This window comes from Biomphalaria glabrata, chromosome 11 (assembly GCF_947242115.1).
Source record: "Biomphalaria glabrata chromosome 11, xgBioGlab47.1, whole genome shotgun sequence".
NCBI lineage: Eukaryota > Metazoa > Mollusca > Gastropoda > Planorbidae > Biomphalaria > Biomphalaria glabrata.
The window spans coordinates 40,132,401-40,149,964 of record NC_074721.1 but is presented as its reverse complement, the minus strand read 5'-3'; the positions used below and the strand labels follow the sequence as shown (position 1 = coordinate 40,149,964).

At 36.1% G+C, this 17,564-nt stretch overlaps 1 protein-coding gene across 1 annotated transcript in view; it reads left to right on the top strand.

Annotated features, from left to right (window-relative positions):
* LOC106054940 (uncharacterized) overlaps nt 1-12,963 on the top strand; it is a 37,509-nt gene extending 24,546 nt beyond the window's left edge. The window contains exons 14-21 of the mRNA XM_056003950.1: nt 1,400-1,506; nt 2,468-2,602; nt 3,546-3,677; nt 4,923-5,114; nt 6,960-7,059; nt 9,855-9,941; nt 10,704-10,803; nt 12,494-12,963. Coding sequence (XP_055859925.1) covers nt 1,400-1,506; nt 2,468-2,602; nt 3,546-3,677; nt 4,923-5,114; nt 6,960-7,059; nt 9,855-9,941; nt 10,704-10,803; nt 12,494-12,688 — 1,048 coding nt within the window. The 3' untranslated portion in view covers nt 12,689-12,963. The remainder of the gene's footprint in view (nt 1-1,399; nt 1,507-2,467; nt 2,603-3,545; nt 3,678-4,922; nt 5,115-6,959; nt 7,060-9,854; nt 9,942-10,703; nt 10,804-12,493) is intronic.
* Nucleotides 12,964-17,564: the final 4,601 nt, after the last annotated feature.

Sequence of the window (17,564 nt, the reverse complement as noted above, 5' to 3'; positions counted from 1 at the left end):
AACAATAAAATGCTTCCTATTTGCATGCGTCTCAAATAGCCTCTGACAACAAGTTCAACTCTTGGCCTTCAGGAGCTGGCGACCCTAAGGCAGTTTGCAGCACCCAGTGCTACACTCTGGCAGAACATGCGTCGCGCTGACCCCAAACTGTATCGACACTGCTGTTCCTTTGGATACATCAGCTGCGTGGAGAGGGGGGAACAGATATCTATCTATCTATCTATATCTATCTATATCTATATATATCTATATCTATCTATCTCTCTCTCTCTCTCTCTCTCTATATATATATATATATATATATATATATATATATATATATACACACATTTGTGAAGTTTCCCTTTGTAATCTAGAGATAAATCTGGCCGATGAAATAGTTCACTAGTATATTATAAAATAAAGACTTAACGTCTTCTAAGATAAGAAAAAGACTTTATGTCGTGCATAATAATTAGAGATATAAATGCTACTGTCACTGGTTTTCATGGGTGATTCAGGCAACCCATTCCATGCTCTAATGGCATATGGGGAAAAAGGAACACGTGTAAGAATTGGACCCAGCATATGGAATAAGAAATTTGTCTTTATCTTTGTGTATATTTGTGTATTTTATTAGACTGTGTTTTTCTATTTGTAAATTATGGTTCAGTGTTTTATGTATTATTGATAATTTCCTTTTTATTCTTCTGTTCTAAAGTGTCTCTAAATTTAGTGATTTTACAAATTGTGTTTCTTTCATCGAATGTGAATATCTAAAAAAAAAATATCACGACTCTATTTTGCATCTTTTTTAGTTTCTTTGTTTTAAGTGGTGCCAAGCATAGGATGCATATTTATATACTGACCTTTATACTGAGGTCTTGGGTTCGAGTCTGACCGCCAGACACTAATTGTAAGGAATCCTAACGATATTAAATTATTCAACACTTCCTGGTGTGAGTGGTTAGGTTTTATTTTTCGAGATTAAGGTTATTTCGTATTAGGCCAAACCTCCATCAAGATGACAGTGGATGGCGTCAGGAATGGCTTAAACCCGAAACAATTAGTATACTAGGATAGAGTACATACCACACGACCACGCAGCCTTCATTGACACGTAGAGACTATATTACAAACATAGAATCCTTGACAGATTTAACTATAGATTTGAATGTACCACAGTTTAAGCGAACACGCTCTAAGATATCAACGCTGTCAACCGATTCAAAATGAACTCACACCTGACTGTAACAAATTGAAAGTTGAACAAATGAATGCAGACGTGAGCTAATACCACGTGGTGTAAAGATTTATTGTGAAACTTTACCTCTTTAAGTCTTTGTGTTTCAATTATCTTGATTTGTAATGTTGGAGGATACTGTTATATATGTTTGATTTTGTGTCTACTCCTATGAAGTTATCAGACTGGAAACTGGGTCAGTGGCGAACTCAGGTCCGAATATGGACTTTGGCTATTTGATACAGGTGACCCTATGGTGTATTTTAACTGGTCCACTGCAGCAGGTGAGGATTTTTTTTTTCTCCTAGTGTGGAAGTGAATGTAAAAAAATAATTTGTGAGTCAAAGCTTCAGGATTACCAGCTCATAATTAGGTGAATAGAGAACTATTTTAAGTCTGTCTTTCATTTGATATGCCTGTCTCTCTAACTCTTTTAGGATTCTTTTCTTCTGTTTCTTTTTTATTTAATAATTTCTCTTTCTCTCTCTCTCTCTCTCGTTCTCTATTAGTTTCTATTTCTCTGTGTCTCTCTTTCTCTGTCTTTTTTCCTATTTTTCTTTCGTAGTTTATCTCTTTCTTTCTCTCTCTCTCTCTCTCTCGTGGTCTCTTTGTCTATCTTTTCCTGTCTTTCTCTCTCTCTTTTTTTTTCGAAGTTTCTCTCATTCTCTCTCTCTCTCTCTCTCTCTCTCTGTCTCTCTCTCTATTTTAGGCGTATTTCTTTCTCTCTCTCTCTTTCTTTCTGTCATTGACACTATATAAAAACATCAGTTCTGGGTAGAGTTAAAACAAGATTCATATAACACATAACAAAACAATACAAACAGTACCCACATTAGTAACTAAACACACATTTACATCAATTCACTTGCCTATACAAATTATTTACACTTTCAAATGACCACTTATCTGGACTTTATGAAGTTGTTAAAGTCTTTACACAGCTTACTTTTCATGTCATCGCTCTGGATATCTCAGGTATAATCTGGTAGCTTATCTTGCAGCTTATCTGTTAGCTTATCTGGCAGTTTATCTGTTAGCTTATCTGGCAGCTTATCAGGCAGCTTATCTGGCCGTTTATCTGGTAGCTTATCTGGCAGCTTATCTGGTAGCTTATCTGGTAGCTTAGCTGGCAGTTTATCTGGTAGCTGATCTGGCAGCTTATCTGGCAGCTTATCTGGCAGTTTATCTGGTAGCTTATCTGGTAGTTTATCTTCTTAAAAGAGTTCCCATTTGTTCACTTTCCAGAAACGACCAGTCTGAGCTACAATTGTGTCGAACTGATAGCTGAGACCCAGGCGCACAATGAGCAGGGAGGGTGGCGAACTACGAGCTGTGATGGCACAAACATGGCGCCCTTCATCTGTCAGGTGGATAATTTAAGTAAGTCAACATATTGAGGACGTTAGTAATGTTCACAAAGTTAAGGTACGCAACTCAGCAAGCGGTAATGTGTGTTCATTAGAAGCGACAAAACAGGCTGTGACTTTAAATCTTCACATACGTAGCCTTGAGTTCCGCCAGTCCCGTCTGACAAACTTTATCCAGACCAACGACACCCTTCCCCCTGTCAATCCAGGTCCACAAGTCAGTTCTAATACAGCACTTAAATCTTCAGTTCCAGACAACTCAAGACTCCTATCTCCTTCTAATCACTTCAGAGCCGGATGTCAACTGTCTCTTCTTGCTTATCGCAACAATCCGTTCATCTCCAATGTTGAACAGTGCGCTAGTGCGCACCTAAAGTAACTGTGCAAAGAAAAGACATTACAATAATAATAGTTTTTGTTTTGTTACCATGTCACAGAAAAATCACATGTAGTCAGTCAGTACGCTAAAGATTCTTCGTTCCTATAGATACACAATAAGAAGACTAAACTTGAATGCATGACAATTTAACTTTTAGATTTTAAAGTCTAAACCATTTGAAGAGAAATTTCACTAGGTAATATCTTCAGTTCCAGACAACTCAAGACTCGTATCTCCTTCTAATCAATTCATAGCCGGATGTCAACTGTCTCTTCTTGCTTATCTCAACAGTCGTTCATCTCCAACGACACCCTTCCCCCTCTCAATCCAGGTCCACAATTCCGTTCTAATACAGCACTAATACAGTTCCGAATATGTCTTCCATCTTAAACACTAGTTTGTTATTTGTGTAATACGAATATTCTACATATATGATTATTTCAAAAAGCATTCTTATCCTTTTATTGGTATGCACACTAGCCGTGGTCCGCATAAGCAGATCACCTCTACATCATCTGCCCACTAGATCACAAGGTCTGAAAGGGGAACTTTACTTTTTTTTTTTTTACACTATTAGAATCGACTGGATGCAATGACAGAATACGAACATGTCCTGAAGCCATGGCGAAGTTCCCAGATTTTTGTCTACACAGCGGCTTTCAAAAAACTGCTTATGAAAATTGCAGGCGCTCCTGTGGACTCTGCAGAGGTTAGGCTTTAGAATGTCCATCTGAAAATGTTATATCTTATGAATGTTGCATTATATATATATTTGCATATGCATTAAACATGAAAAACCGGATACGCCCTTTGGTTTGTTCCCTTGGTATATATGGTTTATTAAAGTCATTTTCTTTCTCCCTTTCTTTCAACTTCCGATAAAGCGGCAGAAATCGTCAACCCTTTTATTTTTAAATTGCATCCTAAGCATCGAACCGCATTCCCACATAGTGTTCTATCCAGAACCCTCCCCGCCCCTCATTTTTTTTCAGTTCCAATTAAAAGGCCCACATTTCGACTCTTCCCTGACTAGCTATTTGCCCTAATATTCAAAAGTAAAGTAGCAATTATACAATAACACTGAACCATAATCTTCAAAAAACAAAATCTAGTAAAATACTCAGACACAAAGATAAAGGCACATTCCTCGTCCCATATGCTAGGACAAATTTGTACAAATGCTCCTTCTTCCCTAGCGCTATTAGAGCATGGAATGGATTGCCTGAGCTAGCCAGGAAAACCAGTGACTTGGCAGAATTGAAGTCATTGGTTAACATGCATGACTAAATGCATGACGCTTAGGACGTAATCATCTTCGTTTTATTTTTAAGTAACGTCTGTATTATATAAGATAAGAAGATAAGGCCTCGCGATTTCTAGTATCGCTTAATTCCTCCTCTCCCAGTTATGTTTTTACGGCACATTGTGTTGTATGCATTGTCTCAGTGGTCCCGGGTTTGAAGCCTGTCTACCACCATCACCAGACGTACTTCGGATGGTTTGTAAAATGATGTAATAATCCTCAATTTGGAGTAAAAAGGAAGCTCACATTTAGCGCTATTAAACATTAGCATGCCAGGTTTTTTGTTTAAAAAAAAGTATTGTGCCGAATCTGCGAATAAAAATCCTCAATTTGGACTAAAAAGGATGCTCACATTTAGCGCTATTAAACATTAGTATGCCAGGGTTTTTTTTTGTTTAAAAAAAGTATTGTGCCGAATCTGCGAATAAAACTCGTTTTGGTGACAATTAACAGTTTCCGTTTGTATCGTAAAAGTTGCTTAGTTGCTCTAGGCACAAGATTAGTAATAACTGATTTAATTTTTATTAATATTTTTTAGCCATCCCAAGTGGAATGATTAGTGAATGATTGCGTAAATATTATAGATTAATGTCAAGATCATTAAATAGCTCTTTTAAAAAAAAAAAAATAATCGTCTATCTATTTTGTCAGATAAATCGTTTGCTCAATGTTTCGACCCAAATAATGGCACTACTTACGTAAGGACCTCGTCTGCTTCCGCGGTGAATGTAGGCCATGTTATGAGCTTTGCATGCAAACCTGGGTTTTACCAGAGTGGCGGTGACTTGAGACGGGTCTGCTCGTCTGACGGCCATCTTCTAGGAGCAGAGCCCGTTTGTGAAAGTAAGGGAAATATTTCAGTCTCGTTTTTATGGAGAGTGTGTGTGTTTCTATGGTGACGGTTGGAAGAGGTTAGCGATTGGTTGTGAATGATGCAACATAGGTGGCATTGTCGTCATTTGGTCGTAGTTAGGACAGACGACCCCAGAACGTGAGACTGAAAGGTTGTGTTATTGTAGTGAGTTAGATTTTGTTTAAAAAAATATCATTACTGAAGTCTAATACATTTATTTCAGCTTATAACAATTCATTTTGTCTATATTATAAATAAAGTTCTATCAAGTTTTGTTTAGAAGGAAGGTATCCAAGTTTTCAAAGTTTTATAAGTTAAGATATTTTACGCATACAGCGGTTTAGTTGTCTACCAGAAGTTTGGTGCTACAAGTCAACGACCGGTAACAACACTGGTATTGGTGTGCGTGTGTGTCTGGGGAATGTCTCTCTTAGTATGTGTGTATGTGGGTGGAGAGAACCTTTGGGAGAAATGTCTTCCAATACAGCAACGGGTGATCCACATAGAAGAGTTGTAAACAAGTGGGTCTTTAAAAAATGCTGTTTTTATAGCGAAACCAAGCTTCCTTGTCTCAGGGGTCTCAAGACCTACTGCTAGCACAATTGAAAACGGAGAATGTGCGACTGTATGTGTGTTCGATTGTATGTGTGTTTGATTGTGTGTGTGTTTGATTGTATGTGTGTTCGATTGTATGTGTGTTTGATTGTATGTGTGTTTAAATATATGTGTGTTTGATTGTATGTGTGTTTGATTGTATGTGTGTTTGATTGTATGTGTGTTTGATTGTATGCGTGTTTGATTGTATGTGTGTTTGATTGTATGCGTGTTTGATTGTATGCGTGTTTGATTGTATGTGTGTTTGATTGTATGTGTGTTTGATTGTATGTGTGTTCTATTGTATATGTGTTCGATTGTATGTGTGTTTGATTGTATGTGTGTTTGATTGTATGTGTGTTTGATTGTATATGTGTTCGATTGTATGTGTGTTCAATAGTATGTGTGTTTGATTGTATGTGTGTTTGATTGTATGTGTGTTTGATTGTATGTGTGTTTGATTGTGTGTGTGTTTGATTGTATGTGTGTTCGATTGTATGTGTGTTTGATTGTATGTGTAATTGATTGTATGTGTGTTTGATTGTATGTGTGTTTGATTGTATGTGTGTTTGATTGTATGTGTGTTTGACTGTGTGTGTGTTTGACTGTATGTGTGTTTGACTGTATGTGTGTTTGATTGTGTGTGTGTTTGATTGTATGTGTGTTTGATTGTGTGTGTGTTTGATTGTATGTGTGTTCGATTGTATGTGTGTTTGATTGTGTGTGTGTTCGATTGTATGTGTGTTCGATTGTATGTGTGTTTGATTGTATGTGTGTTTGATTGTGTGTGTTTGATTGTATGTGTGTTTGATTGTATGTGTGTTTGACTGTGTGTGTGTTTGATTGTATGTGTGTTTGATTGTATGTGTGTTTGATTGTGTGTGTGTTTGACTGTGTGTGTGTTTGACTGTGTGTGTGTTTGATTCTTTGTGTGTTTGATTGTATGTGTGTTTGACTGTATGTGTGTTTGATTGTATGTGTGTTTGATTGTATGTGGGTTTAATTGCATTCAAAAAAATCTTTGTATGTATATTAGTTTGTGTGTAAAGAAGTCTTAGATTGTATAGGCTATGTGTGATTGTATTCAAAGAAATCTTTGATTGTATGTGCCTTTGAAGTGTTTGATTGTATGTGACTTTGAAGTGTTTGATTGTATGTGTATTCGATTGTAAGTAAAGAAGTGTTTGATGTTATGTGTGCATACGTTTGAATTTACCACCATGATTGTGATCATTGTCTAGCGACTCCAAGGGCAGTGGACCTGAAAGCTGATAAGATTCGACGACGGAAAGAGACTTTGGCTAAGAACATAGCCATCCTTCTTGACCATGAAGGCTACAGGTAAGTACGCTATATATTTTGTCCAGTGTAGCTATTCAGTACTGTTATCTATCAGAGTACACATCAATCATCACCGTAATATAGAGGTCTATGAAATGTTATTAAAAATATTAATCATTTTCAGTTTGAGTTTGCGGATGTGTGCTGCTGATTCTGGATGTACTAAAATATTTAAGGCCCCAACTACAACATTTTTAGTGACCTGTTCAGATTGTTAGGCCCAATGGAGTTGGAAGCTTCTTTTTATTTTGGTTATGACGTTTAGCTCCCTTATTTTGGACATTTAGAGAAAAAAAAAAGGTTTATAAAAGGTACTCGCCAAAACCAAAAACCGTCATCCGTGTGAGTCATGCCGGTGAAGGGTAGCATGCAGTGCGGTATGCAGTTTGCGTTGTCATTGAAATTGTTATAATTATAATTGACTCTAGTTTATATTACTTATTTAAGTATTACTTTTTTTTTTTTTTGGTTTCAGCTTGATTATGTGTATATTGTTATAATTTGTAACTTTGAATGCCTTTGTAGCATTTGTGCTTTGAGTCAAAACAAATACAATTGTTAAATAGCGTCAGAATGGTCCTGGGTTCGAACTCTTACACTCTTTCGTTCCCTGCAGTTCTGGCAGTTTGGGGCGTGAAAATCTTCATTTCTGAAGGAACTTATGAAACTAAAAAATTTCAATTTAAGAATGGCTCAGGTTGAGAATGTTTTAGAGGACACAGACACAGCAGGAAAGCAAAATCCTAAAGTGGAAGGGTGTAAACATGTAATTCAAAAAAAAATAATAATAAAGCTTATCTAAGGGAATGAATTGTATTTTTATAGCAATTTCTATCAAAATTAAACGAAATTAATTACCAACTAATTAATTAACTGGTTAATTTTTTTATTCATTCAAAGTCAGTTAGGAACATTGAATAATTGTGCAAAAGTTTGAACTTCACCTAGGGATAGTGTGTGTGCATCTTTGTGTTTACAAAATTAGTACCAGACAGATAGGGATTGATACAAGCTTTCTAAAAGAGTCAAAGACTTCGGAATACAATAATTCATAGTAACTCAGTGGTACATAATATCTCGTGGAATAATGTGATTCTCTCATATTTTTTAAGCCAATATTTTAATTAATTTGTTGTTTTTCTTTTAAGGCACTACAATTTGACTTTCGGTGGACGCCGTACCTCTCCGACTCCTATGCTCTTTTTATGTTCCTGAAACACTGTTCTAAAATTGGTTGCACTTCTCAACAGAAGTGAATCTAGATAACTCTTGTACACTGTTTTTTTTTTTAATTTAAAACCTTACTTCCCTTGTCTTGATATCCTAGAATTAATTTATTCTTCCGGTTTAGTTAGGTTAGTTAGTTAGAATAAATGTGTATTTTTGAAATGTAGAACTGACTTTTATTATGAAACTATATAATCATAATACTGATGTAGAATCAGTGCCGGGATGGTAAGATGAGGTTGTATGCTGGATTTTTATAGACTCAATTCTCTTCAAGTTTTAATATACATGAAATGTCTGCACTTCACCCGACTTGTACCTCTTAATCTGTTGGACCATCGGGGCACTACACAGGATCTGTTGACCGTTTTTCCCCATTCCTGTCTTTTGCCTTGGAATCTCTTTCCATTCTTTTACGTAGGTCTTTTATGAAGGACTTTGCGAGCCTTTAGGACCTTCTGATATGGCCATAGAGTTTTTGCTTGCTGTTTTTTGACAGAAGTTATCAGATCTTCGAGGAGTCAAATCGCTGTGCTAATTCTGTTTCTAGTTTCCTCGTTTGTGATGCTGTCTTCGTGTTCCCTGAGATCTTTCTGTAGCATCTCAATTCCATTGCTAGGATCCTCCACTCTAGCTCTGCAGTTAGCGTCAAATATTCGTCTGCATATAAGAATGTGGCCATGACCAGGAAGCGCATCAGTCTGCTTAATTGATTTTGTGGGAAGCGTGGTCGAGATGCTAAATACCCTTGAATTTGGCTTGTCTTGTCTACCTATGAAGGGGGCTCGAGGCTCGACACCCGACTCGAGCAGAGTTGTGTTTACTGAGCGTCTTAAGGCAGCACGGAAAACCTTCTCCCAGATACCCCCTCCCCCACTGGTCCACAACTGAGATTGGACCATAGCGCTCTGAGCATGCTTTAAGCAGGAATGTAGCATACATAAAAGCTAAAAATATTATTGTTATTATCATTATTATTAATGTACTACCAGTAATAAATTATATTTGTGAAGATAAGAAATAAAGTGTTTATATTTTAAATTCCATTGCCTTTCTTATATACACAATTTTAGCCGTTATTAGTTTGATGTGGTCAGTCTGTCCGTCCGTCCCGATAAATCTCATAAACTAGAAAAGTAATCGAAAATCAAATATTCTGATATTTTAGAACTTTCAAAGTTCTGATGCACGGCTACTTTTTTTCTTTTCTTAATTAAAACGAAAAATCTAATTTTTAAACATATCATTTCATTTTTTAAAATAAAAACATTTATTTTTTTTACAATTATTCACAAAAAAATTCGGAAGATAACATTTTTGACAAAAAACTCATATTTTTGAAAGTTTGTAGTACTAAATTTAGTATTTTATGTCATACTAGCTACTTTTATTTTGCAACAGAAAAATTTAACTTAATATGGCCCCCTGATTAGCTTGCTCACTGTGAAATAAATTGTATGTATTTGTTGATGTATATCTTGATGTATTTGTTGATGTATATGTGGATGTATTTGTTGATGTATATCTTGATGTATTTGTTGATGTATATGTGGATGTCTTTTTCACAGAATACCTTTTGATGGCAAACTTACTTCCTGGTATTATTACTGCAATACTGAGGGGCAACTTGATTTCTTCGTTATGAGGAAGACAGGGTGAGTAGTGTGTGCTGTCACGAGAGTACTATGTTGTGTTCTAGTTGTTTGAGTGGTTTGATATTAGCTCACTTTTAAATCTATTTTGTGAATAAATATTACATGTCATGTCCTATCACTATGTCATGTCCTATCACTATGTCATAACCTATCACTAAGTCATGTCTTATCACTGTCATGTCATATCACTATGTCATGTCCTATCACTATGTCATATCCTATCACAATGTCATATTCTATCGCAATGTCATATCCTATCACTATGTCATATCCTATCACTATGGCATGTCCTATCACTATGTCATGTCCTATCACTAAGTCATATCCTATCACTATGGTATGTCCTATCACAATGTCATGTCCTATCACTATGTCTTATCCTATCTCTATGTCATGTCCTATCACTATGTCATGTCCTATCACTATGTCATGTCCTATCACTATGTCATGTCCTATCACTATGTCATGTTATATCATTATGCCATGTCCTATCACTATGTCATGTTATATCATTATGCCATGTCCTATCACTATGTCATGTCCTATCACTATGTCATATCCTATCACTATGTCATGTCCTATCAGTATTGTTTTGTTTGCCCCCCCCCCTTATTACTCTTGTGCTAATACCACACTCCCCTCACCACATATGTTCTCTGTGTTAAACTACTAACAGAGCACCAAGGACAATTACAACATTGTTCCCAACTATTCATGGCATAAATAGTACGCATTAACTTTAACACATTCATCAATGCACAGGTCGACCTATCAGTATATTGGTTCTAACTCCCTACGATGTCAGCCAAACTGGGTTATGTCGTATAGAGTCCCTACAGCCGAGCAGATCTCTGTTCTCAAGGTAAAACTTTAGTTTTTAGACTAATATTCATTGATTCACTTTGATTTCTTCTTTCCCTAAATATTTGCTATTACGCTGTGTGCAACGCGTAGGAACCATGACGCAAAAAGGTTAATCATACCCAGGTCCAGCCTTAATAGGCACCCGTCATCATAAACATCATCATCAACATGATCATCATCAACATCATCATCATAAACATCATCATCATAAACATCATCATCAACATGATCTTCATCATTGTCATCATAAATATAATCATCATCATCATAAACATCATCATCATAAACATCATCCATCATCATCATAAACAACATCATCAAAAACAACATCATCATAAACATAATCATTATCATAAAACATAATCATCATAAACAACATCATCATAAACATCATCATCATCAACATCTTCATTATCATAAACATCATTATCATAAACATCAACATCATCATCATCATCATCAAAAACATCATCAACATCTTCATTATCATAAATATCATCATCATAAACATCATCATCAACATCGTCATCAAAAAACATCATCATCAAAAAACATCATCATCATCAAAAAACATCATCATCATCAAAAAACATCATCATCATAAACAACATCATAAACATCATCATCATTAACAACGTCATAAGCATCATCATCATCATCATAAACATCATCATCATAAACATAAACATCATCATAAACATCATCATCATAAACATAAACATCATCATAAACATCATCATCATAAACATCATCATCATAAACATCATCATCAATATCATTTATCATCAACCTTATCATCGCCAGCCCTTTTCCTCACGGAAGATATGACCTCAGAAAAACACCCCACTCCTTTTACAAGTGTAAAATTAGTCCCCGACTCTTTCATTCCCTCTCCGCTAGTGCCCTGCTGCGCCATGTTCTTTTGTTGTTGTTTTTTTGTTTTGTTTTGTTTTCCTTTGCCTTTTGTGCCCTGGTGGATCTAATGTGGGAACCCTTGGGACCATTATAAGACAGTAGTTGATTCCTTTTAAGACGACGTGCAATTATATAATATAAGAAGTTAAGAAGAATAAGATAAGATAAGAGAATAAGAAAATAGTATGTGTGGATAAGAATATAGGAAAACAAGCAAAATAAAAACAACAAATCTTATATCAAAGTGTAGTTGTGTCACTCTAGTTTGGAATCAGTCATGTCCTTGACATTGTAATAGATCTGGACTAACACTAATAAATCTGTGCGAATAGAAATATTTTTTTACCAATTGTTTTTGTTTAGCGCAATTATGCTTTTAGCTTTCTGAAAGCGCTATGATCCTATCACTGGTCTGGACCAGTTGGGGAAAGGGGAAGAGGATGGGATGAAGAAAGGAGTTTCTGTGTGAATGTTGCCGTGATTGCTTTATAAATGCATAAAAAAAAAGGTGGACGACTTGAATTCGAATTTCGGGCTCAGGCCTCCTCAAGGGGACTAATTCAAATTATGCCACCATATCTGTCAAGAACAATTTCTTTCCCTTATTTGATACCAAAGAAAATTAGTAATTTCTAATGTTGCTATTGGTGTAACCACGATATCCACTATGTACAATTTAATATTTTTAAAAAAAAATTGTTATTTTATTGGTGTGTGTTGATTAGCATAAGTTCAACAAACAATATCAACTTTATTGATTGTTTCTCCTTCAGAGCGATGTATTTGGCGCTTTCTCGATCAACGCAACTCTTCTTAGCATCACAGACTGTGACAGTGCATCTGTCAAGATGTTACAACTTCCGGCTATGAACGTCACTTCCTTACATGACCTTCAAGACAGTTCAAGGCCTCTGTTCTCTGGGCAGAAGTGTGCGGTGCCGTCACTTGGAGTCAGGGTGGAGCCTTGAGTCACAGACATGCATTTCTAAACTTACCATATGACCTACTTCACAGAAACACTATCACGGCCACCCATTGGCTTCATTGGATTTACCTTTAACTTGCTAATAATTTGTCCTATTGATTGAATACAGGGAAATGTTATTCTTAAAAGCAAATCAACTGTCAAATTTCTGCAACCCATTTAAGATGTTACAGGATTTTCGCTGAAATAATACAACAAATTATTTATAGATTGTATTTAGTATCAGTTTAATTTATTAAAACTAAGATTTAATAAGAATTCGTGTTCAATTTTTTATCAATTCCGTCATGATTGATTCTTAATCTCAATACATTAGTTTTTGAGTGTCTCAAGTCTGTCTTGGTACTTGTGTCTCAAATGCGTGTGCCTCGTTCAGCCGTCTAGATGGTTTCTGGTCTCCTACTCTATTGCCATCCCCCGTCGTTCTGTGGGACGTTTGACGATTTGGGCTAGGATATCATCATACTGAGCTCTGAAGAAAAACATCAAACGAAGCTAACACATATCTCGGTTGAAAAATGTCTGTTTTCATATATATGTCAGTGTAGTAATGCTCTATCGTCAAGTATTTTTCAGTATACCAATTTTCTGTCGACAAGTATATGTCAGAATAGCAATTTTCTGTCTGCAAGTATATGTCAGTATAGCAATTATCTGTCGGCAAGTATATGTCAGTATAGCAATTATCTGTCGGCAATTATATGTCAGTATAGCAATTGTCTGTCAGAAAGTATATGTCAGTATAGCAATTGTCTGTCGGCAAGTATATGTCAGTATAGCAATTGTCTGTCGGCAAGTATATGTCAGTATAGCAATTGTCTGTCGTCAAGTATATGACAGTGTAGCAATTGTCTGTCGTCAAGTATATGACAGTGTAGCAATTGTCTGTCGGCAAGTATATATCTGTACAACCAGGACCGGGATTACGAATTGCGGGGTCCAATTTAATGAATCCTTGCGAGGCCCCTCTTCCTAATTTTTTTTTTTTTACAATAGCAACTATTACTATTAATTCTATCATTATAGCGATTATACCAGCATTTATTATACAACATGCGTAAGAAGCAACTCAAACCCAAATGGGGGGGGGGGCTATAAGAGTTCCCCCCTGGCCCCTTGCTAGCTGGAAGGGACACGTTATCTTAAACAATAAGTAAGTAAATAGATTTAATTAAAATTCTGGAAATTTGGATTCCTAACAATAGAGTAAATATTAATGCAAACTGAAATCGTGAAAATGTGCTAGATGTGAGCAGGGTATTTTTTCTTTTTCTTATTCCAATCAATGTGAAGAGTTGCCGAATCTTGAAACTGCTGCGCAATTTATCCCGGATAAAGGACTACTTGTCTGAACTGGAACCAATCATTATAAAAGGCATGAAACGTCGCAACCTGTGGGCAATTTAGACCAATTGCTCGTTGCCACGTCGTACAGACCTGTGACGTGGCAACGAGCTGTTGGTCTAAGCTGCCCACAGGTTGTGACGATGCAGTTTAGTGTTGAGGCCTTCTATAATGAGTGGTCTCACCTGAAGCCACAAAATATAAATAGAAGGAAGAAGATTACTCCTTGCATCCCTTCTTTTTGTTTTCAGAAGCCGTTTCGTTGGTTACAACAAATTCTACTTACCAAACATGATAGGACATATTGAAGGACTTATATGACTTATTGAAGGGACATATGGGACATATTGAAGGACTTATATGACTTATTGAAGGGACATATGGGACATATTGAATGGACATATTGATGGACTTATATGACTTATTGAAGGGACATATGGGACATATTGAAGAGACATATTGAAGGACTTATATGACTTATTGAAGGGACATATGGGACATATTCAAGGGACATATTGAAGGACTTATATGACTTATTGAAGGGATATATGGGACATATTGAAGGGACATATTGAAGGACTTATATGACTTATTGAAGGGACATATGGAACATATTGAAGAGACATATTGAAGGACTTATATGACTTATTGAAGGGACATATGGGACATATTGAAGGGACATATTGAAGGACTTATATGACTTATTGAAGGGACATATGGGACATATTGAAGAGACATATTGAAGGACTTATATGACTTATTGAAGGGACATATGGGACATATTGAAGAGACATATTGATGGACTTATATGACTTATTGAAGGGACATATGGGACATATTGAAGAGACATATTGAAGGACTTATATGACTTATTGAAGGGACATATGGGACATATTGAAGGGACATATTGAAGGACTTATATGACTTATTGAAGGGACATATGGGACATATTGAATGGACATATTGATGGACTTATATGACTTATTGAAGGGACATATGGGACATATTGAAGGGACATATTGAAGGACTTATATGACTTATTGAAGGGACATATGGGACATATTGAAGATACATATTGAAGGACTTATATGACTTATTGAAGGGACATATGGGACATATTGAAGAGACATATTGATGGACTTATATGACTTATTGAAGGGACATATTGAAGGGACATATTGATGGACTTATATGACTTATTGAAGGGACATATGGGACATATTGAAGAGACATATTGAAGGACTTATATGACTTATTGAAGGGACATATGGGACATATTGAAGGGACATATTGAAGGACTTATATGACTTATTGAAGGGACATATGGGACATATTGAAGAGACATATTGAAGGACTTATATGACTTATTGAAGGGACATATGGGACATATTGAAGAGACATATTGATGGACTTATATGACTTATTGAAGGGACATATGGGACATATTGAAGAGACATATTGAAGGACTTCTATGACTTATTGAAGGGACATATGGGACATATTGAAGGGACATATTGAAGGACTTATATGACTTATTGAAGGGACATATGGGACATATTGAAGAGACATATTGAAGGACTTATATGACTTATTGAAGGGACATATGGGACATATTGAAGAGACATATTGATGGACTTATATGACTTATTGAAGGGACATATTGAAGGGACATATTGATGGACTTATATGACTTATTGAAGGGACATATGGGACATATTGAAGGGACATATTGAAGGACTTATATGACTTATTGAAGGGACATATGGGACATATTGAAGAGACATATTGAAGGACTTATATGACTTATTGAAGGGACATATGGGACATATTGAAGAGACATATTGATGGACTTATATGACTTATTGAAGGGACATATTGAAGGGACATATTGAAGGACTTATATGACTTATTGAAGGGACATATGGGACATATTGAATGGACATATTGATGGACTTATATGACTTATTGAAGGGACATATGGGACATATTGAAGGGACATATTGAAGGACTTATATGACTTACTGAAGGGACATATGGGACATATTGAATGGACATATTGATAGACTTATATGACTTATTGAAGGGACATATTGAAGGGACATATGGGACATATTGAAGAGACATATTGAAGGACTTCTATGACTTATTGAAGGGACATATGGGACATATTGAAGGGACATATTGAAGGACTTATATGACTTATTGAAGGGACATATGGGACATATTGAAGGGACATATTGATGGAACACATTGAAACGTATGAACAGCCCTGCCCTAAGTTTGCATGAGGGACTGTGTTCGTTGGTGTACTGCAGTGTTTCTCAAAGTGGGTTACGCGTACCCCCCCCCCCCCCAAGGGTACGGGAAGACTTTTGAGGAGGTACACGTTGCACCTCATTAATTGTGCTGATTTGTTTAAAATGCCCATTTAATATGTTCTGTTAATAAATTAAAGTATGATGGGGGGGGGGGGGGGTCGAGGGGTGCTCAGCATTACAAAAATTTAAAGAGGGGTACACATAGGTCAAAAGTTTGGGAAACACTGGTGTAGTACTGTTTGATCTCCATAAGAACCTTGCTGCGTCACTTCCTATTCACTACGTCAATCAGACGACATTTGATAGCAACTAGTCAAGCAGCTCCGCCTACTAATAGGACCTACCCGTATGTCCCTTCCACGCTTGAAATACTTCACCGGAGCCTACACACGCACACAAACAGCCAATTCAGTATCGAGAGCCAATGTGCTCAGACGAGACACAACTGAATGACGAAGCGTAATCCCTTCACTGGTTTGAACTTCATCTATTTGAATGGGCCAGGTAGGCTGAGAGCGCTCCTCATTTCTATTTTAAAAAGTAGGCCAATGTGTTTTGAAACTCTGAGTATTAATATACGCAGAATATTTCGAGGCTCTATTCAGCTATACAACATGCCCGAATAAACGGAGCATTAGTCTTACATGTCTAGGCAATGATCAACTTAAGGGCTTACATTATAGATACACAGTAACACAGACTAAAAACGCAAAATACCTAGGTGTTATAATAAATGAAAAACTGTCATGGAATCCCCATATTGATGAAACTATTAAAAATTCAAACAAAGCATTAGGGATTATTTAAAAATTCTATGAATCAAATAAGAACATAAAATTAAAATATTATTTAAGCTTGGTTTGGCCAATAATAAAATATGCATCCTCTGTTTGGGACCCTCAACTCAAGAAAACATTAAGAAACTGGAACAGACACAAAATAGAGCAGTGAGATTCATAACAAACGAAGATTCACATTTGACTAGAGTAACAGCTTTAGTAAAAATCACTAAATTTAGAAAGCCTTAAGGATAGAAAACTTAAAAGTAAAGTAGCAATTATACGTACAACACTGAACCATAATCTTCAAATACAAAAACAAAATCTAATAAAATACTCAGAAAGACACAAAGATAGAGGCACACTTCTCGTTCCATATGCTAGGACAAATTTGTACAAGTACTCCTTCTTCCCTAGT